Raw genomic sequence first — 25,049 nt, forward strand, 5'->3', positions numbered from 1 at the left:
GACTCTTTCTGAAAGCGTTATGTCAGAGAGGGTCATGTTACCTTAGGGCATGTAGCTAATGAAAAAAGTAATGAAGTTGGAATCCTTTCCCCACGCTTTTTTCTAGCGTTTTTTAAATTTTATTTTTTAATTAGCAGCTTTGTAGTGAAAAGAAGCCTTGAAACATACAAGTATTTCAGATATTTTCTAGTGTCACAACTGGGTAGTTTGACCACCATTTAATTGAAATTTGACTTCAATTCTTTAACATCCATTATCAGAATGAGCTCAGAGGTTTGCCAGCTCTGTCTGGAGGCTGTAACACCATTAGCAGAACAGTGTGCAAAATCACAAGAAACAGATTCAACTCTTTTTCTAGCAACAAGGCACTTTCTTAAGGTAAGGCATCTATTTTTCTTGTTACTTTGGTTTTTTGCATAAAAGTAGCATCCAAAGGCCAAACAGTGATCATATCCAGATTAATCAGGATAATACATATAGTAAGAAACAGCCTGTTACCTAGAAAAAAAAGTGTGAAAAAGGGCATGAAGAACTGAAGGTTCCAGACTAGAGTCTAGACTTAAGGTGGAGGTGTAGAGGGAACAAATCTATTATTGCCAGTAAACAAAAGACCTGAGTCTCTCAGAATGGAATTTTTATATCCATGCTCTGCACTTGAGATTGACAGTTTTAGCAGTTCCTGGTGAAGCTGTGAACAAAAGGCTTCCAGAATTCTGTGAACTGCAGGCTGGGTAGAGTATTAAAAGAAGAGGCATGTAAAAGAGTATAGCTGGGAACTAGAAAGGAAATGCTGTCATTTATTCAGTGTATCTAATGAATTATGCATTTTCTTAATTCAGTGTCACGTTCAGTACTTTACTTTTAGGACCATCCACTTTAATGAATTTTGGAGTGACCTGGTAGCAACTGGGTTCCTACTAAGTGGCAACAAAGTAATTGTGAAATCTGTGTGCTTCTATTCTGATTTTGTATAGGTTTCAGTTTTACTTAAGACATCTTTTCTTACCAAACTGACTGGGATTTCTGAGGATTCTCATTGAATGCTTTTATCAGACAAGCTGAGAGAATGAAAAACTTGCATAATTTTGTCTTTATCTTCTAAGTTAACATAGTTTCATTCCTTATTTCTGAGTTTCCACTTAAAATTAAAATAATCCTCTTTACTAACCTCTTCCCTGTTTGACTTTCTCTGAGCTATAGGAGTCTCCAAAACTTGAGGAAAAGTATTTTATTCTGGAAGAGCAAAGGCTTTTTTCATTATTTCTCTGGTATACCTGAAGCTTTTGGAGTAAAATACAAGTGATGTCATGTTTCTCTGAAGAACAGTTGATATAAATCAACAGCAGGTTCCAGTGGTTTGAGATGTGAATTTATGCTGTTAAACTGAGACTGGGCTTCTAAAGTTCTGGTACCTAATCCAAAAATAAAAAATGTGGACAACAAAGCAAACAACAACTTTGGATGTTTGTAATAAATGTTCATTGTTATTATCAGAAGTGAAGATGAGCTTCAGCAGCAAATGTTGATAAAGTGGAAAGTTAAGTTTACACTTACACAACTGCTTCTGTTTTTTGATTTCAGATGGTTTTTGATATGCTGGTACTTCAGAAGCACAATACAGAAATGACAACTGCAGCAGGTGAAGCATTCTACACATTAGTGTGTTTGCACCAGGTATGGTATTCAGACACACCCTGAAAAGAAGTCATTTGTTAAAGGAGAGTGATTATTACTTGTGCACCTGAGAAATCACGGAGTCATTTGGGTTGAAAGGGGGCATCCTCAGGAGGTCAGCCTGTTTTAGCTGCAGGTCTTTGCATTTGTCCTTGCTGAGTTTCATGATTCTCTGTCAGCTCACTGCTCCAGCCTAAGTGTCTTTAAATGTCAGTCCTGCTCTTGAATGCAATGGCTGCACTTGCCAGTTTGGTTTCATCCCCAGACCTGAGAAGAGTGTATTTCCCCTCCTTCTCCAGGTCACTGATTAAAATATTTAACAGGACAAGGTCCAGATGAGAGCTCTCACCCAGTAAGACAATAAAATCCTACCTTGGTTGCAAGGGTGCAGTGCACAGCTGCTGAAGATCTTCTTACCTTAGGTATCCACTGCACTTGTCTTAGCCATAGATGTGAGTCATTTTGTCTAAGAAGACAGGTTGGTAAAGCCTGATTTACCTGGGTAAATTCACACTAGATGTTCTCAGAACCACAAAATATGCTGAGTTGGAAGAGACCCATGAGGATCATCGAGTCCAGCTCCTCGCCCTGCACCGGACCGTCTCAAAGAATCACACCATGTGCCTGGGAGCATTGTCCAAACACTTCTTGAACTCTGCCAGGCTGGTGCTGTGACCACTCCCTGGGGAGCCTGTTCCAGTGCCCAAACACCCTCTGGGTGAAGAACCTTTTCCTAATACCCAACATAAACTTCCCCTGATGCAACTTCAGGCCACTCCCTTGGATCTTTTGACTTTCACGTGCCCAGAAATAACTTCCAGGAGTACTTGTTTCATGATTTTCTTAATAATTTGAAGATGATAGACAGCAGCCAGTAATGAATGACATGAGCCAGCTTTCTGATCCCTTGGACAGATTGTCCGGTCTTATGAGCTTGCATGCACCAAGATTTCTCAAGAGATCTCTGGGTTGATCCTCTTTGCTATGCACAGTTCGTCTCCTCCTTGGACTCTGTCTCTCACAAAGGTCTGGTAAAACCTGTCAGTGAAGACCAAGGCAAAAGAAAGCATTGATGATTTCAGCCTTACCTCTTGTCTACTATCATTAAATCGTCTATTCCATTCAGCAATAGAATGCATATTTTCCCTTTTCCTTCTTTTACTCTTAAAGTACTGGTAGAAGCTGCTTTTGTTGTCTTTGCTGTCTTCTGCTAAATTCAGCTTTAGCTGAACTTTATTTTTCTGTCATTGTTCTTGTCCGGACAGTGTTTCTGCTGTCCTCCTTTCTAGCTCAACCTGCTTCTATTTCCTGCATGTGTTGCCCTTGTGCTGGAGTTCAGTCATAAAGTCCCTGCTTAGCTGAATCAGTGGCCTTATTGTTTTCCTCTGCATCCATTCTTGTGCTTGGAAGAGGTTGTCCTTAGGACCTGTCAGCTCTCTTGAGCTCTTTTTGTCTTCAGAGCTCACTCACACAGGATCCCACCTACCAGTCTTGAAGAAGGTGACATCTGGTCTCATGAGGTCCAGGTCCTGTGCTTGGCTGCCCTCTTTCCTCGCTTTCCTGGGAATCTTTAACTCCACTATTTAAGGATAACTGAAAGACTGGCATTAATTACTACATCCATGACCAGCTCTTACTAGCTGTGAATAGCAGATGCAAAGTCACACCCCTGGGTAGCCCATCTGGTACGTGAGCAAATGTCAGGGAGATAATCTCTTGTAAGTCTGATCTGGAAACTTCCTCAAGTTGCTTTGAGATGACTAAAAGCCCTGTTCTGGGGATTTGTAATGAGATCTCACCCCAAAAGATGTCCTCTTTACTGCTTCTCCTCTGATCATAATTCCTAAGCACTCAGCTAGATTTCTGCCCAGTCTGTAGAAAACCATTTTTCATTTGAGCTGCCTTTTCACAGAAGTGTCAATCTTCTGTCATCTTCTGCCCTGAAGAGCTCTAACAAGCTTCCGCCTGTCCCTTGGAACACTCCAGTCATGCCACCTGTCCCACCACATATCAGTGCCTGCAGTAGTGTTGCAGATCTGAACCTGCATGTGAGGCTCTAGCTCCTTATGTTTCCAAAGTTGAACACACTTCTACACAGGCATTTCGGGTTGGTCTCCTTTCAGCCTGTTTCATCCTTTGAGGAGCACTTTTAAACCCATCACATTTGTGTTCTTTGCGCTCTCAGTCTCTGTTTCTTTACTCATCTTCAAGTTGTTACCACCATCCCTCAACAAGCCCCTTAAAGCCCTTCCTACCAGCTTGGCAAGCCTTTGGCAAAGACATTGCTAAGCCACTTTGTCCTATGGATCCTTACTCTTGTTAGCAGCCTTATCCCTTAAAGAGGGACTCGTGAACATGTAAAAGAAAAGGACCCTGTGATACCACCTGCAGGTGACAAATTCTCATTGTGTCCACCCTGACCCAACCCTTCATGGGTAGAATGGAGGGAACTGCTGTTCTGACTCCTGTGTCCTTCACACGCGCTCCCAGAGCTCAGTCCCTTTGGACTTGCTTCAGGTGTTTCTCTGTCTTTTTTTTCTGTGTAAATAAGCATGAGAATAAGTAGGGTACTCTTAGAAAGGAATCTAAGGTCTCTGTCCCAGGGAAGGAACCCTAGAAAATGGAGAACCTGTGGGAGGAGATGGTTGGCATGGAATGTGGGACAGGCATCAAGAAAAAACAGTCCAGTCTGCAGGAGTAAACCTATGCTAAGAAAGAGCCAGAAGGCTATTTGCCTTAAAATTCTCATCTTACTCTGCACTGCAGAGCATTGTGCCTTACTTTGAAGACTTCTTTAGCCTTAGAAAATACTCATCCTGGTTGATGGATTTTATCTGGTTTAGAGGTAGGTGAAAGGCTGTGAGGACAGGTGAAGAGGTACTGATAGTTTTCTGTCACAGCCTTTATTGTGGATCATATTCTGATGGGAGAAGTTGTATATATTGTATCTCTCTTTTTTTTTTTTTAATGTTTGTTTAACAGGCTGAATATTCAGAGTTAGTTGAAACATTGCTATCAACTCAACAAGATCCAGTAATTTACCAGCGGTTAGCAGATGCCTTCAACAAGCTTACTGCAAGCAGCACTCCTCCTACACTGGACCGTAAGCAGAAGATGGCCTTCTTAAAGAGTTTAGAAGAATTTATGGCAAATGTTGGTGGACTTCTCTGTGTAAAATAAACAACAAAACTCTATGCCTAATTTAGACCCTTTCTGCAAAATGCACTGAGAAATGCTGAATGCTGACTAAATCTTGTACCTGTCTCTGGGTTCTTTGCAGCCATCTCAGATTCTAGAGAGCCTGGAAGTTTGAACATAACACCACGGAATAGGAGAGGTCAACTTTGAATCAGCTTCTGCTATTATGTGTTAGCTGCAATCTGTCATACTTGGGTGTGGAAGAGAATGAACAGAAAATCTGAATTGAGTTTTTTTCCATTTATGTGCAAACAGATATGGGCACAATGAAATAAATGCAGTGCCTTTCCCCCTGCACTGGTTTAAAATATGAGTGGTCATGTAAACATACAGATTTCTTTTCTACCCAAAATCATGTTAGAGTGTGAAGCAGATACATATAAAGCTCTAAACAGTTTAGCTGATTTTAAGCTTTATTTTTCCTCTCTTAAAGTTTGAGTTTGTGTTCCAATGAGGAAGAAAAACCAAATGGTATTTTAACTTGTGTTTAGTTCTGTTTTTCTACATCAACCTGACATTGCAGGTTTAATGCAGGTTTTTACATTATGTTCTGCTGCCTAAAGTTCAGAGAAAAAAAAAAAAAGATGTATATTTTTGTTCCCCGAAAATGAACTTTAGGAACTGTAGCCATTTCATTGCCTTAATTTAAAAGGAAAAAAAAGAAGCTCATATACTTTAGGTAAGAACTTTAAGGCAAGATTTGACTCTTGAGAGTTGGTTTAGGATGTTGGCACTGAGCTGCTGTGTACCTGTTGCAGCCCTTCATGTTGACTGTTGTTTTGGAATGAGTGTCTAATGCAAGGTTCATGTGTAGTTTTACTTTCAGTATCTGTCTTGATTCTCACCTGGGTTGCACGCAGCTGCAATGTGTTTCTACACTGAACTGTTTGCTGAAGCAATAACAACCCAAAAGGTGTGAATTACTGGCAAACTTTGTAAAGTTGGGCATTAGCTAAAACAATTATGCTAGCACAGGAGCATCAAACCCTTTTGCTCAAGCATGTCTGTTTGACTCCAGTGGGGAAGGGTAATTGGGAGGTCTCTGCTGTAGGAGATTTTTGGTTTTTGCTGAATCTAGTCCCACTTCCGCAGAGCTCTCCCAGCTGCTCTGCTCTTGCTTGGTTTTTTATATCAGCACTTTAGCTTTTATCATAGCAGAATATAGTGCCCTGATTATATAGAACCAACAAGGGAGAGCAGCACACAAATATGAAAGCAAGGCCTGCTTTGTCTCTTGTCATGAGCCAGAGGAAACTGAAGCAAACACAAATGCTGCATGTCTAGTAAAATTATTTTTGTGGAAATACACAGAGGCAGAAGTGGGCCCTTCTGTTTAAGATCTCTGCTAGATTATGCTGTTAAGTATTTCCCATGTGTTTTTGCAGTTTATATAAAAAGTCTGGTATACACTTTTATATGGCTACATATAGCTTTGTGTTTGCAATTCTGTGCCATTCTTCAGCTATTCATCTCAAAATTAGTCACAATAGCCAGAATTTCACAACAGGCACAAATCTCTAATAATGTGCTATAAGTGATCTAAGGTTTGTTGGGTTTTTTGTTTGTTTGATTGATTTTTTTGTTTTGTTTTGTTTTTTGGCAGTGTTTTGTTTTTTCGTTTTCTGTGGGGGTTTTTTGGGGGGGTGGTGGGGTTTTTTTGGTAAGTTAAATCCGTAAGTGTCTCAAGCATGGATCCACAAGGCCAAAAATACCATCTCTTTATTATACTTTTAATTTATGTGAAAACTGGGCAAGGACAGATTTACACATTACAAAGTGACCATAAAACTTCTTAGATAGTAGTGTACCTTCCCAGATAGTATTTTATTTCTAAGATAACTTGCATAGCATTGTAGAACAAGAGAATTGCTCTCAATTTTTTCTTTAAACTCTAGTGCTTTTCTTTAAAAGATTTCTTGACTGTGCACTTGCACAAAATACAATGATCCTGGCAGATCATTCTGTTTCAAACTGTCGTGATGGCTGAGTTTTTATTTTTAAATTGGAGTTTGCTGTTTTTGAAACTGCTTTTGGGGTTTTTCTGAGTTTGTGCATTGGATGGGGCAGAAGTTCTGAAACCTCATTTTTTTCAGATGAAGGGCACTGAAGCCTGGGAACATCAGCAGCAGTAGGAGCTGCTGATTTGTTATGAGGTGCCTGATGTCAGGTATCTAGACTGAAGTCTTCAAAGAGATCATAGCAAATATTCCATGTTTTGGGTCTGACTGAGTAACTGATACACTCAGTCATCCTTTCTTTTATAACTAGCTCTGTCACTATTGTTTTATTAATCCTAAAACTGGCTCACTATTTAAAAATATTTATTAACTTTAAAGGGTTGGAATCTCTTGCATATTGTGATGAACAGGAGCACAAATTGAGTTTGTGTTCTGGGCAAACTAATGTGCATACCCATTATTTTTCTTTTCAGGCCCATTGTGTTGTAACAAGCAGAAACACACAGCATTTCTGAGTATCAAGACTTTAGCTAAAGTATGAACACCCACTTTCAAAGACTAGTTTTAAAGGTGGTTTAAAAATTTCCTTTGCCCTTGTTTAAAAATAATATATGTTAAAGGAAAACTGTCCTAGTAAGCGTTTGGGGGTTTTTTGTAATTTCCTGCTTTGTTACACTTGCCTGCTTTTTAATTTTCCTTTCATTCTCATATATTTAACAGAGATCTTTCCATGCCATTTTATGTTTCTTTTTCTTTTTAATGCTAAGATGTCTCTGCTTAGTGACATCCATGAAATGGTTGCAAAGGTTTCTGGAAATAAGTCCTGTTCATTCATACTCTTCCTGGTGACTGCTTCTATCCAAGCTATTTGACTACTGTATCCTTTCTGTACCAAAAAAAAAAAGAAAAAAAGAATTTTCTGTGATCATCTACACATCCAGTTGTTGTAAATCAGGGTGTGAAAGCACATTGAGGTCCACAGGAAAGACTCAGACTGTTTGTAGTGAACACTGAGAGATGACTCGACATAAGTGTTCTGGAAGTTCCATAGCATCATTGCATTAATTTTCCATTTACTGTGGAGAGTGAATAATGGTTCTAAAAATGCACCTGTTTTTTGAAGGAAGAAAAAAGGCAATTCAAACCAAGTTATAAATGCTGCATGATACAATTGTAACAAATATATTTGTCTAGACTTTCCTTGCTGAAACAGATTATTGGACCAGTGTTTTCATTCTGAGACTGGCTTCTTTTCCATTTTGCCAGCTCCTTCCCCACTGTAATAGTTAGTTCTAATGCTGGCATAATAATTTTGTTCAACCTGTAGTTTTGAACACTGACAAGCATCGAGTTCAATCATAAAATTGAAGACCTTGTTAAAAGCACAGATACACAGCGACAGGAGAAGGGGACTGGATGCATGAAACTTCCACTTTCATGTGCATTTATGCCTTAATTAGCTTCACTGAATTACCACCAGAATCTGCTACTTTTTGCCCAGAGGTTTGTGTTTCACCATTTAATGGTAAAGGGCTCATCTTTTTTCTCAGGAATGAGAAACTTGTTTTCTCAGCATGTCCAAATCCTGCTAGTTGAAAGAGAGGGGTTTGATTTGGAGTCATCGCTTTCATAGTGAGAAGAGCTCACTAAAGCCCCAGTGTTTACCTGGGCAAATCCCTTTATGTCTAAGCCATGTAGTTCTAGAAAATAAGCTTGTTCAAGGCAGTCAGTTGTCCATTTAAAATCTAGTTCTTTAAAAGGGAAGGCAAATTCTAATTTGTGATCTGTAAAACTATTAAAAAATACAAATTTGCAGAATTTTGCTTGTAAAACACTTCAAGTAATTTCAGGTTTGGTTAAGTGATTACATAAGAAGGGGTGGGTTTTTTTTATGGAAGTAGCTTGATGAATATAAGCGCAGGAGTAGGAGCCAGGCTCCTCTAATTTTGTAATGTTTATCCACAGGATCCTCTGTGGCCGTTGGCAAGTCACTAGAACTGTGTTATTGTTAAAATAGCATTAACACCTACCTACCTCACAGGGATGTTGTGAGGATTAGCTTATGCCTATAAAATGCTTTGAGGATCTGAGATGCTATGTAAATATTATATACTTTAATTTTAGTTTTGTGAGGTGTAAGATTTACTGTAATGAAAACAGAAGATTTTCATAATGGTAAAGCCCAGTAGAGGCAGCAGTGGTGCAGTATTCCCAGGACTGATCTACTGCAGTACAGTAATGCTTGCTGTAAAATTGTCATTATTTCAATTACAGCCAATTAAAATGGCGCCTTCTTCTTATATAAGGTAAGATTCCCCACCAGTGTGCCTCAGTTCTGATCTTCAAAGAGAGAGGACAGTTACTGGTTATTCAGGCTTTGGTGCCTGTGCTTGTGACAAGTGCTGCTTGTGGTGGTAGGGTTTTGTTTGGTTTACTTTTGGTTTTCTTTACATTTTTCTGCAAGGAACAAATACCACACGTTTCTCCCATGTCTGTTCCAGTCACTAAGTATAACCAAAGCCTAATGATAACAATTAAAATTTAAAGAGCCACCCCTGTTCCCCTGCCTCTCATAAATTTGCATTTGAGTAGCTTGTGCTCTGTTTTCAGTAAATTAGATTAATGTTTTCTATTACTGATCATGAAACAAATCATGAAGTGTGTTTTGCTCTAGAGCCTCAAATTCTCAGCTGTCTTATAGAGCCCTTTTTTCAGTATGAGATTTCTTGGGACCCTAGAAACTGAAAAGTAAAATACCTCTGGCTTTCCCTTCTCTTCAGTGAATTAAAATTGATTCTGATTTTTCATTTCTTCCCATTCCCTACCCTGCTTTTCCTGGCCTTTTAAGATGCTGTTAAGCAGATTTGAAAGGCCCTTCCAACCTCAGAGGAAGATATTACTACCCATGTAATTTTCCAATCTGTTACAGCTTGACACTTGAAATTGATAAAAACCTCTCTAATAGTATTCACCACACATTTCAATCCCCATTAAACTATTCTGGAATTTTCAATTAGGAAAAAAAACCCAACCCTATATTATTTGTTTTCTTTATGCAAAATAAGAAATCTCCATGCAGTGAACATACAGTTTTAAGGCAATAAATGCTAGTACTGCTGTTGGTCAAGTGTGTAAATATTTCAAATGTGTCATTCAATGCTGTGTTGAGCTTATATATTAAAAACACAGGGATTGAAGTGCTAGTTGATTTCAAGTATTGTTTTATCTGTACAGTTGAAAATATGAAGTTGCATAGAAGTATTTCACGTTTTATTGCAATAAGACTTGGGAAATGGCTGTGTAATCAAGCCTTATCATGACTGAATTTTCAATTTTGCAATGATCACTTTGTGTATTAAGATCCATAAGCAGGAAGAGGATAAAATTGTTTTCCACTAAAGACTTTTTTATTTTATTTTGGCCACGTGTGATTTGTGTGTATTCTTGTTTAATATTTTTCTAAAATCTCACCTGTGTTGAATCCCTGAAAAAGCATTTCCTTACAGTGGAAACATAAATAGCAACATTATGAAACCTTAGGCCACACCTTTTGCTCTTTGGCTACAGTGAATGCACAGTAATTAGGTTAAAAGTTGGTGGAGTAACTTTAATTTACATCAGCACATGAGTTTGTCCATCAACAGAAAGTGTGATTAGGGGTGCCACAGCAGTATCTCACACTGGACTGCAATTACCAGAAATAACTGTGAATATATAATCAGATTAATCTTTTCCCCCAACTTCCAAAAGAAGTTTTAAGAGTGACTTTTCTGGTCACTATTATTGGTAGCATTTGTCTACTCAAAAGGAATACTGGTTTCTGGGTCTTTAATTTGTGTGTGTGTGTGTGTATTTCATATAAACAGTTTTTATGATGGTATCTGGCACAGAAATGTTCTCCAAGCTCATAATCTCTTCCTATGTAAGGAGCATCTAACAACAGCATGTTACTTCATGGATATCAGAAAAGTTCAGTTACAGGCAGCAGTTCCTAATGTGCTATAGTGCAATTACATTTAAATAAACTACAGCTATTTTCTGGTGTCTCCCTCTTACTTCCATGCACTCACATCATTTAGATAAGGAAAAATAAGCTTCACAAATCCTGAAAGTAAAACTACGCAACAACTGTGGTAGTGACAGCTTGCTATATATCTTGGCTGTATGTATCACTAGAATTTTACTGGTTTCAAAAGTAAGATTATGCAGTTACATGTTTATATTAGCATGGTTTCATTCAATGAATATTTTGGAGAGGGACAGAAACATTTAAGGTAATTTTGAGGAAATTCCTGAATGCAATTGGTAAGACTAACAGCAGCGTATCCAAGAGTCTTTCATGTAGAAAATGGAACGATTCTGCTTTACCTTAAATATGAGTTCTGGAATAAACTTGAATGATTTGGGTACAAGGCCTTTATTCACACTTGTTTGTCTAAGTATACACAAACCCCATCAATTTTGCCTTTCTGAAACTTACATTGGCTTCAGTTGTGAGTGATGGAGTTGGTGGTGGATTTCTTCGTTCAGTGATTTGCCGTGTCTTACAAGCAGAGAAGTACAAAAGCACAACCCTCCGAGTGGAATTTGCCTGCACAGCCAACCAAGGAGTAGGTTGTACATGAACTACAAGAGGGAAGGAGAACGAGAAGAAAGTGATAACTGCAATCTTATCCAGAGAAAGAAAAACAGATCAATCTGAAAGTGTGCATAATGTTTAACATGACATCTTGAAAGGGATTAATAAAAGCCTGCCATTTTATCAACAAATTTGTTGGGGGAAAGAGTACTGTTTTGGAATTCTGAAATGAAATGTGATACTATCCTTGTAAGTTTTGTTAAACAAATAATAAATTCCTCTTTATTTTGGAAAACATTCCAGACAAATCTATATATCCAAAGAGAACAAAGAAGCTACCCACTGTGACGGATGCATAATTCATTACTAGTTTTTCTGCTGCCTATATTTGAATCTTGTGGAACAGCTGTTTTCACTTTAACATCTATTAGATGGTATCGGATTTGATTTTCCTGACACCCTGTTGCCTTTACAAGTTAGAGTAAAGCGAAGCTGTGGGTGTGATGTACTTCCCTTTTTCTTCCTCTCTCTGTCTGGCCTACTGTTAATGGTTGTAAAGACAAATATGTTTGATTTGCTTTAAGTTACTGTTTTGGATGCTGCGTTTAGGTTTGTGGCATATTCAAACTGCTTCCTATCTCTGTGTTCGGTGTTCCCTGAATGAAAGTCATTGCTAGACTCCCACACAAGTATTGATTTGAAAGCTTCACTGGTAACTTGGTTTAATAAGCTGTCAGGACATTTGCTTTGGTTTTGAAACTGCACCAATACTACTAGTCGTCTTTTGTTCATTGAAATGATTGTTGTAACTCACAAAAAAAAACCAAACCCCAAAGCCAAAAGCCCACCACCACACTGTGGAATCTCTAGGAAGATCACTGATGTCCTCACAAGATCAACACTACTTTGGGGAAGGCTTATATTCTTCTGCCACTTTAAGGAAAGACTGTTCTTCTGAAGTACTTTTTGCCTGCTTGTAGGCTGTTATGCACTTTCATGATTTCTTAACAAACTACTGTTAAAATGTACTGTAAACATGGATTTTGATAAGCGCACATGTATTTAAACAATTCACTCAGCCTCAGGAAAGCTGGAAAAATTGGATACCTGTTTTGTATCTTGGTTAAAATGTTTGTTACCTGCATCTCTTAAGATGGCCAGATAATGTCTAGATCCTGCGAGTGTAACTATTTAAGATACCAGTATAGTCTGTAAAAGGAGGACAGTGTAATTTTGCTTTAGGGACAGAGAAAAGGGTGTCCTTCTCTTATTTTTCTTAGATGCATATATATAGTCTGAATTGGAGTTTCAAAATCAGAAAGCAGTAATAAACCCCATTTACTGTTCAGGAAAAGAAATGTTTTCTTTCGTAACACTATCTGATTTCTATTTTCTTCCTTCTCCTTAAAGAGCGTGTGTGAAATAAGTGCAGAGGTATGTGTAGGAAAAACTGTAAAAGCTGCTGCTGTACATGTTTGCTACTTGACTGCATTTTCTGTTCCACTTTAATTTTACTGGTTTTGCTAAATATATTTTATATATTTTCTTTCCTGCTTCTTGTGATGGCAGAGTGATTACATCTTTGCGGGGGGAAAGCAAAAACAACCATGACAAGGCTTCGGGGCCAGACAATGCCATGATGGTTGGATGTTATTATGCGTCTCAGGACATTTTTAGAGAGAACTGTGTAAATCAGAAGCCTTGGTAAAATATGTGGGGATGTGAAAATGTACAGAAGTATAGTTACTGGTAATTCTTTTGAAGGGTTGGGTGGGGTTTTTTTTTCAAATACTTGTAAAGTCTGTTTGAAATGCCAATACCACTAGGTGGTATTAAGTGACTAGTGGTCACTTATGTAGAGCATTTTTCTGTCTGAAAGCTGTGGCCCTCTGTGGATCCTGAATTACTTCCAAGGAATGCACAAAGCCTGGCAAAATAGAAAGTCACAGGGATCCTGTATCACTGTCATGTTTCTAAGATTTCTGTCTCCATAGAGAAAGAGTTGGGACTCCATGAACTACTTAAATATTAAAGCTTACTTCTGTACTTGAATTCATAGAGTGACTGCAAGCTTTGAAGAGGCTGAGTGGCAGTCTGTCCTTCCATTGTGCCACAGGGTTTTGGGAAGCTGTGCTGCACCTGGCCCACAGGTACCCCATGGGGCCCCACACACATTTGTTTCTCCATCTGTAGGGGGAACAGCTTGGGAGTGAAAGTAAATGTGCAGCAAGCTTTGCTTAGAAAGAGGGGGTGTTGCAGGTTGTTTTCTAAGTAGAATATTTTCACTTTGCTGTTTTCCATTATCATTAATAACTAAAAATTATCCTTGTATGGTTGTAAAGCATTCGCTGCCTTCCAAATCAATGTGCAGTTGGTTTGCCAGCCCTAAATATGTTGAGGGGTTTTTTTTGTGGGGGTTTTTGGGCTTTTTTGTAAATAAGTTAATAGAAGTTTTTTTAGGCTTAATGGCAATAGGAAAGATTCTGCAAGTAGAATTTAATAATCTATTTTTATATTAATTAAACCTGATTATACTTTTTCATATGACTGCGGGTTGTGCTACAGTGAGAACAAAACTGGAATTTCATTAGTAGAGAAAAAATGCAACACAGTAAAAATAAAAACTCAAACCCCAAAACAAAAATGCCTTGTGAGTAACAAGTTGCTATTGCTTTCCAGGCTAGAACTGTGTTTTTAAACACTGTTTCTGATCTAGCAAATGCATTAGTGAAGAGGCAGTGATCTATGTCATCAGGTTTGTCTCAAGGACACCAGTATCACTGCTGTGTGACATGGGTCTGTCAGGGAAAGGACAGGGGAGATAGCCTAACTGGAAATACCTATCTGCAAAAAATATTAGGGGACAATAAAACCCAATTATAAATAAGAAATTTCTTTCAAGATGCACTTTACAGGTATTCCTGTGTTTATGTTTCATTTGTCCTCCCATCCCAAATTGCAGCCAGAGATAACCTGTTTTTATTCCTTCCTACAGGGTCACTTGAGCTCCTTTGGGGCTTTGCTTCTAGAACTGTCTTGTAACAGGATTCAAGCAAGGGCTGTGCTTGCTGCCAAGTAGTATCTGATATCATAACCTAAATAATGTCACCCTGTCAGCCCACCCCCAAGCCCCCAGACAGCCATGTGCCCTTATGTGATCTGTCTAACCTTTCTGGTGAGGAGGGATTGCTTGCCAAGGGGCAGTCTGCTGCTCTGGGAAATCTGGACTGAGAGTGTGTCATCCCTGTCTCATTTCCACTTTCATTATAAGCCCTGTGCAGAGTGTTTTTCATGTAAAATACCTTACGAACATGCATGAAATAGGACAATTACTGAAGTGTCACTTCACTGTAGTACCTAAACCAATTTCTTGCTGCCCTCAGTAATGCTACACAGGTATCAATATCAAGACTTGTCACTTTCCACAATGCAGGGAAAAGGGGTTGGTTTGTTTGTTTTAAATTACAGCAGTGCTGGTAGCATGAATAGATATGGATATCCACCATATGAGACAGTCTCCTGTGCTGGGATGAAGACTTTTTTTGGCAAGAACTTTCAAAGACAAAGTGGGTAATGCACTGAATGCTCAGTGATGAAAATTGGAAAAAAAAAAAAAAAACCAGTTCTCTACTGTCATGAAAAACCTTTTTCCCACATGAGGGAGGTTAAAAATATGGGGATCTGAAGGAAAAATTGGCCAATTCCCACATCCTGTGGTGGCAAGAAAATTTGATTCTCTGCTGCATATGTAGGCTGTGCTGCAAAATATTTTATCATTAATTTAGTATTTCTGTCTTCCAAAGCAGTAGTTCTGCTCTGTTCATTAATGCCCAGTGCTGAGCCCGTGACTTTCTGTTCAGCCACAGTGAAATGCTGTGGCAGATGAAGAGCAGGCTGTAGGTAAAACAGTTTCTTACTCAGCTCACTGCTGATATTCTGGCTCTGGAGAGCATGAGGACAGTCTGCTGTTGGGTTAAATAATCTGATGGACAACATCCTATGGGTTGGATTCTAGGTGAGTCATTGAGTGACAGAGGCAACACTGTGCACATGACTTTTACAAACATCGAGCTTTATAAAGAAATAATGAGGAAAATGGGTGAGCTTTTTGTCTTGGGGCAGTGAGATCATGAGACGTGCCAGATAAGCATGTTGTGCCTACACATGAGAAACAGGAAAATGGCAAGTTTTTATGACCAAAGGGAAAGATATAGTGGATTAAATTCTCCCCCTCTGCTTTAGTGAGACCCCACCTGGAATACTGCTTCCACCTTTGGGGTCCCCAGCACAAGGACATTGCCCCGTTGGAGCAAGTCCAGGGAGGGACACCAGGGATTAGAGGCAGGGACTACCTGTCACATGAGGGAAGGATAGGAGAATTGGGATTGTTCAGCCTGGAAAAGAGAAGGATTTAGAGTGACCTAACTGTGGTCTTTCAGTACCTCTAGGGAGCCTACAAAAAACGATTGAGAGAAACTTTTACATGCGTATATAGTGACAGGACAAGGGGGAATGACTTCAAACTGATAGCAAGTATGTTTAGATGAGATGTTAGAAAGAAATTCTTTACTGTGACACTGGTGAGGCACTGGAACAGGTTGCCCAGAGAAGCTGTGGATCATCCCTGGAAGAGTTCAAAGCCAGGTTGGATGGGGCTTGAAGCAACCTGGGACAGTGGAAGGTGTTCCTGCCCATGGCAGTGGGGTTGAAACTAGATGGTCTTTAAAGTCCCTTACAACACAAACCCTTCTATAATTTTATGAAGTTAAACAAGGAAGGTATTTTAAAACTCAGTGTGTTTTGAAAGCATCTATGAATCGGCTCGACTTCCGTTTGTATGCAAGAAAGGGAGCTCGTTCCAGCCTGCTAATGCTGAATAGCAATGGAAAGCCTGGACAGGAGACTCAGCTGTAGAAAACCAGTTTGGGGCGCTGGGCTGCAGTGCAGGGCAGAACTGGCGGCTCCTGAACACTTGCTGTCTGACTCGAGGGATGCCTGTGCTCTCCGGGTCTGCCAGGCCGGTGCCGGAGGCTGTCTGGGCCCCCAGCTCTGTCCCGCGCCTCTCCCGTCCCACATCCCGGCACAGACGCCATTCCCCGGCGCGCTCGGCGCCGGGGCCGGAGGGGGCGGGCCCGGGAGCTCCGCCAGGCCCGCCGCGGCCAGCAGGGGGCGCGCGGTCCCCGGCCGGCGCGGCGCGCGCGGGGGGCGGGGCCTGGGGCGATCTGCGCGCGCGCGGAGGGAGCCGGCGGGCGGTGAGTGGCGCGAGGGCCGCGCGCGGGGCGGGAGCCCCCGCGCGTGCCCGCCCGGGCCCGCCGTGAGGGCGGCGGCGCGGAGCCCCCTCATCCACCCTCACCCACCCACCACCGCCCCCTCACCGCCTGACCCCGCTGCACCCTGCGGGCGATGGCGGCCGGGGCGCGGAAGGGCTGGCTGGGATCACCCCTTGCCCCCCACGGGGATTCTGTGTTACCGCAAAGTGGCCTCGAAGCGATCCACGGGGGAGGGGCAGCTGGAAAGGGCCTTCTCCGGGAACGGTCCGTGTCCCCTCAGCCACGTGTAGGAGGGACCGGTGATCCCGAGCCTGTCCTCCGTAGAACACATCGTAATTTCCTTTTGCTTGAAGTAGCCATCAGGCCTCCTGACTTTGCTTTGTTAATCCATTGTATTTTCTGCGTATTTGGTAATCCTCTGACAGCTGCTCTTCTATGAAGTTTCTGTGTGACTGACACATTGTGAAATTCCGGCTTTTGAGGTATCAGGGTACACGTCCAGACATTTAGTAGCTTTCCAGTGTATCAGATCAGGGCTTCTCTACCTCCAGGCAGGTGGTTGCAGCCCCTGCCAGGTGATTTTCATTAGGGTTGCACACCACTGGCCAGCATTTCTTGGTGTGTGCTGCAAACACCGTGCATGATGAACTGCTTGTCTCAAAGACTGACTTGGGCAGCTTGGAAAAAACACAACTAGATTTAACTCCATTTCATGCTCTCTGTCTTTTGATCAAGGTTACTCTTAGAATAAGATCTTTTCTGAAGTTGCACATGTGCTTTTTATATTCTTGGTAAGAGATCTAAAGGACTAACACTGTCCTCTTCTTCCTCCTTCCCAGTGATGAACAGCATGGCTTTCCAGATGTATTTCTGTTCCATGGCCTTTTAGCAGTCTTTCCTAATGTTTTCTTATCACCTGTTCTCCATGTGGTCATAACTACAGGTGAAATGAATGTACTGAGGACCAAAGACTGTTAATTTTTCCATACTGTTTCTTTTGAGTATTTTTTTCTCTGTTTCAGAATTTGGCTATGTAAAAACAGACTTTTCATACATGACCACCAGAAACTATTGTTAAATACATACAACATTGTTGTGTGGACAAGACCTTGGAGTCTCCTGTGCTGCTCTTATCTCTCTCAATTTAATTTTTGTTTTCTTTGGAGAGCTTTCACTCTGTAGTGACGACATTTGCCTGAACTCTTACTAGCATCAGCTAGTAAGAGAGAGATTGAGCTTCATCCCACCTGCTGCACTGCAGGCCATAGGGTGTAATTAATTCATCTCTCATTTTTCCTGTTTTGTGGGTAGATCTGGCCCTTTGTGGACCAGTAGCATTCACATTTGCCATTTTACCCTATGAACACAAATTTCCCATTTTACCCTGCCTGTTCCCGTTCCACGCTATCCGAGGGAGCTTACCTCCTTTTCTGGTGTTTTCCTTCAGGTGACCTTTGACTTCACCATGAGTCTTGTTTTCCAAACCTGACGCAGTGTTCTTGAGCTGTTCTTGGACATCTGATTTCCCCCTGTGTGGCTTCCAGAGAGCATCTCTGTGAGGACACAGCGTGGTCTGCGTGTGGAGGGACCCAGGGCCTGGGGCAAGCTGGGATTGGTCAGCTGGAGCCTCAGGGACCTTGGGAATTAAGAGTGTGAAGCAGGGAAAGTGGTTTATTGAGATAAGATCTTTCTCCGTTTTCCCCAGTTCTTTTCACGTGCCGAGTCCTTGCCGGCACCTCCGTTCCACGCGGTGGCGCCGTTCCCGGGCAGAGGCGGCTGTGCTGCCTGGGGCAGAGGGCTCGGGGATGGGATACTGCCTGGCAGAGCCCGCTCCGGGAGCTTTCTGAAATGGTTGTACTTGTCCATCGGTACATACCGTGTCTTCTTGGCGCTTCTTGGCTGCCTTTTTTTTTTTTTTTTTTCCTTTGTAGGTTTTTTTTTTTCCATTTAGAGGAATCTTTTTATGGCATGGAGGTTCAAACCAGGTGATGCTGAGCTGGAATGCTAGTTTACTTCATTTGGAGTAAAAATGTTGTGGCTTTTGAACATGGGAAGGAATGACCAATAGCTATCATTATTTCTAGGAAGGAAGGGAATAATTTCTATAGGATTTTCCAGATCCACAGGAAATCAAAAGCTGTAATGTCAACTTCCCTGTAAGAACATAAGCCAAATCCATGTTGTATAGAAAGGGAACAGTGTTGCTGCTCTTCCTGAATTCTCTGTGGAGACTTGTTATTTCCAATTGGCCTCTCACTGATTTAAGACCGCTTAAGTAGAAGGAATAAGTTTTCTTTTGTTAGGAGGTTTTCCTAGTTAGCTGCATTCTTGTTGGAAGTTGTTTAACCTCACAAGATTATGCTGTTTGTAAAAACATTCACAATTGAAATGGGTTAATTCAATTAATTTCTTTTTTCTTGTTGACATCTAAGAAAATGGACGATGATGATGACATTCCCCAGCTTTCATCCCATACATTGGCTGCCCTCCAGGAGTTCTATTTGGAACAGCAGCAGAGAGAGGGCATGAAGACCTCCCAAGGGTTTAATCAATATTCCATTGGCTCAATAGAAGAAGACTGGGTAAGAAACTATAAATTTCAGTGAGTGAAGCACAGAGACAGAGAGAGGAGTAGCCCTGACCGAGTTTCTTTTGTGTCTGGATAATGAAATGAAATTAAAGAGGGGAACACTCAAGATGTTGCTATTCATGGATGGCAACACTGTAGGGAGATTTGCTTAATATTAAATCTGGATGTAGTTGTTTGCTCCACATGTGCATGGGGGGTACAAACTGAAAATACAGGGAGAAGGAATAAAGCTGCTAACAGAAACATCTGTCCCTTCTGGAAATTTTAACTCCAGCCTGGCACGTGATAGTAGTAAAGACTCTTCCCTGAGTCTGAGACAAACGTAGTGTAACAAGACCAAGTGATCTTTCCTTTCACTTTTTTTAATGTGTGTGTGTTTTATTTCTTTATTTTTATGGATGGCTATTTTGCTGCTTCTTTTTATTTGTGACAGACTGATTTCTGATTTGTCTCTGGGTTGGGCTTTTTTGGTCTTCCTTTTTCTGATCGTTCTGATTTAGTTTTCTTATCCTTTACTTTCTTCCCATACTGTCACTTTTCAAGGGCCTTTTTCCTCGTCTGCTGAAGGAACTCAATTTCAGAGCACATAAATAATGTGCATCTGCACGTTGGCTTTGAAATACCCGGTCAGTGGTTTGGATTTCTTGGTTTTCCTGATACTGCAGTTCATGTTTTGGAAACAGAGAGTGTAAGGTACCTGCTGCATATCACTAAATTACAGAAGTAGGAAGGCTGTCAGGAAAACAGCCACCTTTCCAGCTTTACAGGTTGTGAACTGAGAAGTTGCTGTGGATTTCTTGAGTTATGACTCACCACACATAACTCTGCATAGCACAGCCAGAAGATTTGATGTTGTTTGTAATTGTGCATTATCTTTCTCAGCAACTGAGCCAGTTTTGGTACAGTGATGAAACTGCATCATGCCTGGCTAAGGAAGCAGTTCTGGCAGCTGGAAAAGGTGGCAGGTAGGTTTAATGATTGTGTTGTAGATTTAACATGTCTCCTCTGCAAATATTTTGTTTCTGCTATGTTGACAAGACCATGCAGTTTAGTTCATTACTCATTGTACTTCAGTTTTGTACAACTGAGATACTGCAGAACTGCTTTGATGTTATTTAGTTAATAGTTTATACTGATCTTCCTCTTTGTCATTTCATTGAATGTTGTAGGCTGTGCCTTGTGAAAGTTTACTATGAATCTTTGTAATTTTTTGAGAAATACAAAGTGCTTCAGAGCACACTATTGACTTATAATTAGTTTTTATATTATGTTTCTGTAGAACAGATGGAAAAAACTTGGTTTTCTTCCTACTTCTATAAACAGTAATTTTTCATTTTTGAGTGTACTTCCTTGCTTTTCTGAGACAAGACTTTCTCTGTAGTTTAGCTTAAGATCTTTATGTAGCATGTGGTTGAACAGGTAATGACTTTCATACTTAAAATTTTGTTACTATGATAATTAATTGTTAAAATGGAGGAACAATATTTTATGTTTTAGGGACTAATGTTTAAAATGTTTTCCCAAAGCCTCTCTGAAGACTGCTGAGAAGACTGTAGAGTTTTGTTGCTGTTGTTTGCCTTTTAAAATTACAATTTTAAGTTATTGTGTGTTTTTTCAGGATAGCATGTGTTAGTGCACCGAGTGTGTACCAGAAACTGAAAGAACAGGATGGTGAGGATTTTTCTGTGTGTATACTGGAGTATGACAGAAGGTTTTCTGTGTATGGAGAAGAGTTTATCTTCTATGATTACAATCACCCTTTGGACTTACCTGAAAATCTCCTGCCACACAGTTTTGACATTGTAATAGCAGATCCACCCTATCTGTCCGAGGAATGTCTTCAAAAGACTGCAGAGACCATCAAATACCTGACAAAAGGAAAGATTCTGCTTTGCACAGGTATAACTAATAAAAATATTAGGTCCCCTTAAGTAGCTTTTTTTCTCTCTTTCTAATGACAAACTTACGTGAGACAAATGCTAACTCAATAATGCTGAGTTATCATCAATTTAAGGAGGAATATGTGTTCTAAGCCTTTTATTTGAGTACTTGAGTTCAACCTTTATTTTAAACAGAAGTGGGTTTCAATAGTTCAAGTCAGTACTTTTTTCCTATGGCATTATGAATTTTACTAAATTTTTTAAGAATTATAAGATTATCCAGGAAAATTCCAGAAATATAATTTTTCTTGTAGAAGGGCCACTCTCTATAATTGCAGTGATTGAAGTGTGGGAATGGCAAACATAGGTGCAACTTATTGTTTATGTCTTAGGCACTGAAATACAGCAGGAGGAATTAAAAAGCAGTGATAAAGGCAGAAACCAGATAACCAGATATCTGTACTTGTGGGTCCTTCTTTAGGAAGGTGCACTTGCTTTTGAGAAGTGATGTGTGTCTGCCCAAGTCATGGCTTTTCTTAAACTGTTTTGTTATTACTGTATTGTTATCTGAAGACATCCAGGAAACCTTTCCAAAAAGTGAAGGTCAAAACCCCTCTGTATGTACAATTTGAGGGAAGGCAACCAAGCAGGCAAAATAAAGGAAATTAAAATAATGTGGCCATGGAAAACCTGCTCCTTGACGTTTTTCCCTAGAATGGATAGGTGGTCCTTCAGTTTACTGCTCAAAGCAGTGATTTCTCAGTGTGTAGCTGCAAATATCACTTCATGGTTTATGTAAGTGAAAGAGTAGATGTAATCTGTTTGCATTTCCCACGGCTCCCTACCATTTAACTTCCTTGAAATGTAGCAAGAAGACTGAGTTCAAGTTTGGTTTCTGTAAAAATGGCACTGTTACCTTCTACTTATTTTTATTAAATTTCTTGGACATTCATTTCTTTGGGATGTCTTCCATTCTTCTAGATTTACTTTAAGTTTCCCAACAGATTCTGTTGTTAAGGAAGGCTGAGAGTGTAGTTGCCTTAAGCCTGCCTTCCTTAAAAAACACCAGGCTCTCTAAGTATGCATTTGGGAGGAGATATTCAAAAAGTTCAAACATTCTGTTACTGTTTTTTCTTATTGAATACCAATTATTTTTGCTGCAGGTGCAGTCATGGAGGAACAGGCAGCAAAGCACCTTGGTGTGAAGATGTGCAAGTTTATTCCAAAACACTCACGAAATTTAGCCAATGAATTTCGATGCTATGTGAACTATGCTTCTGGACTGGACTAATGCTCCTAAGATCATCTACAAATCTACAGCTTTGTCAGTCAAGCTTCTTTCTGTTTGCTGTCAGTTATGCACATTTCTGAGGGCTGACATAGTCAGCTCTGAGTACTGTTCTGTGGCATAGCTGGAATCAGCACAGTGTGATGGCCTCTCTCTTTTAAATGAGTAAGCGTTTGCAGTTACTGTGTTTTGTATCAGGTAAATGCAGACCAAGCAATGCAGGTGCTGGATAATGGGAACTTCTTTGTTAGACTTTAATTCTGACTGGTAGCTTTTACTGTATGAGGACACGTCAGTGACCTCTTTGAAGTGAATTTAGCTTATAACAACACATAGGTGTTTGCCTTGCAGGCATCAGAATCGTCATTGCCAAAGAATGTGATACTTTTGTAGTAGTGTGACCCACACATGTCCTTTAAATCTTGAATCACAATGGCTCTGATTAAATATAATGCCTGCTTTTTAATAATTTCAGTATCAAACTAAAGAGGATGTACAGGTATGTCAAGTTACAAGAATGGGTACGATTTTTTTTCCCAGTTGCCTGATTTTATCTTTTGCTCCTGTTCCACAGACAGCAGCAGAGCAGTAGAATAGAAGTATCCTAAAAATCATTGAATCTTACAAGGCCACTGAGGAATAATATATTGATAAACTCCCACTGTTTCAAATGGAAAAATGTTAGATTTTATATTCAAGGTTTGGTCTATATTACAGTCAAAATAGGTAATACATTGGAAAGGCTTTGCTTTGCATAAGTAGAGATTTTTGATAACTGGGAATTTTGAAGCCACTTTTGACTAGCCTTTTGACTACACTACTGAAGTATCTTTGGGTGGAGATTAGTTCATAAATTTCAAGGCACTCAACACTTCTATAATCTCTAAAAACACTCTACAAAACACAAGCACTTGTCTTTGTATGTCATACTGTGTAAAAGTTAACAGAAATGCTGCATCTACAAGACAAATAATATAAAATCATGTACTGAATTTATTTGTGGTGGGAATAAGCCTAATTAAGCTTGTGAGATGAGACTTTTTATAAGGCACTGATAATACTCATGTTTCTGCTGTTTGGATGCAGATTTTCCCATCTGGTGGAGTAAACAGCTGAGCAAGAATAATATAGATGGATTCTAATCCTCTCTCAGTGCTCAGAGAATGGTGTTGTCTGAGCTGAACACACAAGTGGTTCATAAACACCCACCCAATCCACTCTAGCTCTCCTCCCCATTTTCCAAGAGATCTGTTTGCTTCCTAAGGCTTTTCCCTCCTCACATTTATACCTGCTGCTCCTTCCCTGCGTGCAGTGTTCCTGGGCTCCATGGTAACAGTTTTCTCCCTCTTGCACATGCCTTGGTTTCTGTCAGGCTGGTCACAGGTGTTGTTAAAACAGGGGAAGTGCAGGAGGGAAATGCTCACAGGGAGAACAGGCGCCGGCCTCTCCTTTCTGCTGTGTGAGCCAGGGCCCATACAGTCTTGCCTTTCAAAGCAGATGCTGAGCCAGAATTCCCCTGAAAATGGCTGTTCACAGGTGAAATACACCTGGCTTTAGTTGTTTTCTGGGAGGCTACATCATCACTTTCATGTGGCCAGTTTGAAAATAAAGCAAACCAGAATGGGAACTGTGTAGCTCTTGGCACTAACCTGTACTTGAAACTGGTTCATTACCTCAGTGTCTTGCACACCAAGCAGATGGAGATAATGAAGTAACTCATGAAACTTTGTTTTTAACCGCATAGAGGCTTCAAGTGGGACAGGTATGATTGCCAGAAGGAATGATACTGTTCCCCTGCCACCCACCTAAATTAGAATGTGCTGTTCAAATTGAAGCCTCACCTATTTTGCTGTTTTATTTGCTTCGTTTTGGTAAGTGTGTATTATTGGGCTCTCCATAGCAGAATTAAAGGTCAACTTCACTAACTTCATCAGAGATATTTCTTAAAAAGATAAAAGTGCACCGTTCAGTTGTACCAAGAAGTTCACTTCCAAGAAAATCACTGCTGCTTCTCACATGTAGGTCAGACTGCTTGAAAAGGGGCACTGTGAAGATGCACAGTTACGGAACTGCGGGTGCATGGAAATCTGTGCAGATGCACTCAACAGAGCAGCCCATTGTCCAGCAGCCTCCCTCTTAAAAGCCTGGGGACTGCAGGCAGCTGCCCAGGCAGAGCTTGACTAGTGGCATTTACAGCCTTCATTCAGTGATGAGATGTAAACTATTTTTGTCTTATTTGATTCCAAGGAAGTAACTGTTTCTGAGAAGGGTACAAGTCACAAAAATCCATAGTGAATTTGTGTTTTGTGCCAGTGTGGTAACTTTAAGAAATAGTACATGACATCAAAACCCTCTTTTCTTCTGTAACAGGATTGTGAATAAAAATGTCAGTGTCAAGTAGTGACTGACTACTGGGGGTGTCTCATGGACGGATTTCCTGTTGGAACAGACTGTGGTGAAGTGTCAGCACCGTGCTCCTTTTCCAGTGGCATTTATGACTGCACAGTCTTATGTGCTACAGCCTCTTTAACTACCCTAGCCCAGGCAGTTATGGCTGTTCCCTCATGCCAGCAGGATTAATGGGTGTTTATACTTTCTGAGCACATCACAGC

At 40.4% G+C, this 25,049-nt stretch overlaps 2 protein-coding genes across 6 annotated transcripts in view; both read left to right on the forward strand.

Moving 5' to 3' along the window:
- The window catches only part of XPO4 (exportin 4), an 80,225-nt gene extending 67,185 nt beyond the window's left edge, over positions 1–13,040 (forward strand). Inside the window, exons 21-23 of the mRNA XM_064717563.1 lie at positions 261–378; positions 1,582–1,674; positions 4,657–13,040. Of these exons, the coding sequence (XP_064573633.1) occupies positions 261–378; positions 1,582–1,674; positions 4,657–4,854 (409 nt within the window). The 3' untranslated portion in view covers positions 4,855–13,040. The remainder of the gene's footprint in view (positions 1–260; positions 379–1,581; positions 1,675–4,656) is intronic.
- A 3,570-nt stretch (positions 13,041–16,610) lies between these two features.
- On the forward strand, positions 16,611–24,837 carry EEF1AKMT1 (EEF1A lysine methyltransferase 1). 5 transcript variants are annotated; one of them, XM_064717579.1, is made up of 5 exons: positions 16,611–16,661; positions 19,112–19,261; positions 20,152–20,234; positions 20,888–21,168; positions 22,313–24,837. In XM_064717579.1, the coding sequence occupies exons 2-5, from the start codon at positions 19,115–19,117 to the stop codon at positions 22,438–22,440; spliced, it is 639 nt and encodes a 212-aa protein (XP_064573649.1). In that variant the 5' UTR covers positions 16,611–16,661; positions 19,112–19,114; the 3' UTR covers positions 22,441–24,837. The 5 variants fall into 5 exon arrangements, with proteins under 5 accessions (XP_064573649.1, XP_064573660.1, XP_064573664.1 ...); XM_064717590.1 differs by lacking the exon at positions 16,611–16,661 and adding an exon at positions 16,687–17,161; XM_064717594.1 differs by lacking the exon at positions 16,611–16,661 and adding an exon at positions 16,687–17,011.
- The last annotated feature ends 212 nt before the right edge of the window (positions 24,838–25,049 follow it).

The sequence above is a fragment of the Zonotrichia leucophrys genome, chromosome 1, assembly GCF_028769735.1.
Source record: "Zonotrichia leucophrys gambelii isolate GWCS_2022_RI chromosome 1, RI_Zleu_2.0, whole genome shotgun sequence".
NCBI lineage: Eukaryota > Metazoa > Chordata > Aves > Passeriformes > Passerellidae > Zonotrichia > Zonotrichia leucophrys.

What these genes read in the sequence shown, in the direction of transcription:
- EEF1AKMT1 (XM_064717579.1), top strand. Translation starts at nt 19,115, where the DNA reads ATGGACGATGATGATGACATTCCCCAGCTTTCATCCCATACATTGGCT. An exon ending in GCAGCTGGAAAAGGTGGCAG is followed by an intron (nt 20,235 to 20,887) that starts GTAGGTTTAATG and finishes GTGTTTTTTCAG; the next exon opens with GATAGCATGTGTTAGTGCAC. An exon ending in AAAGATTCTGCTTTGCACAG is followed by an intron (nt 21,169 to 22,312) that starts GTATAACTAATA and finishes TTTTTGCTGCAG; the next exon opens with GTGCAGTCATGGAGGAACAG.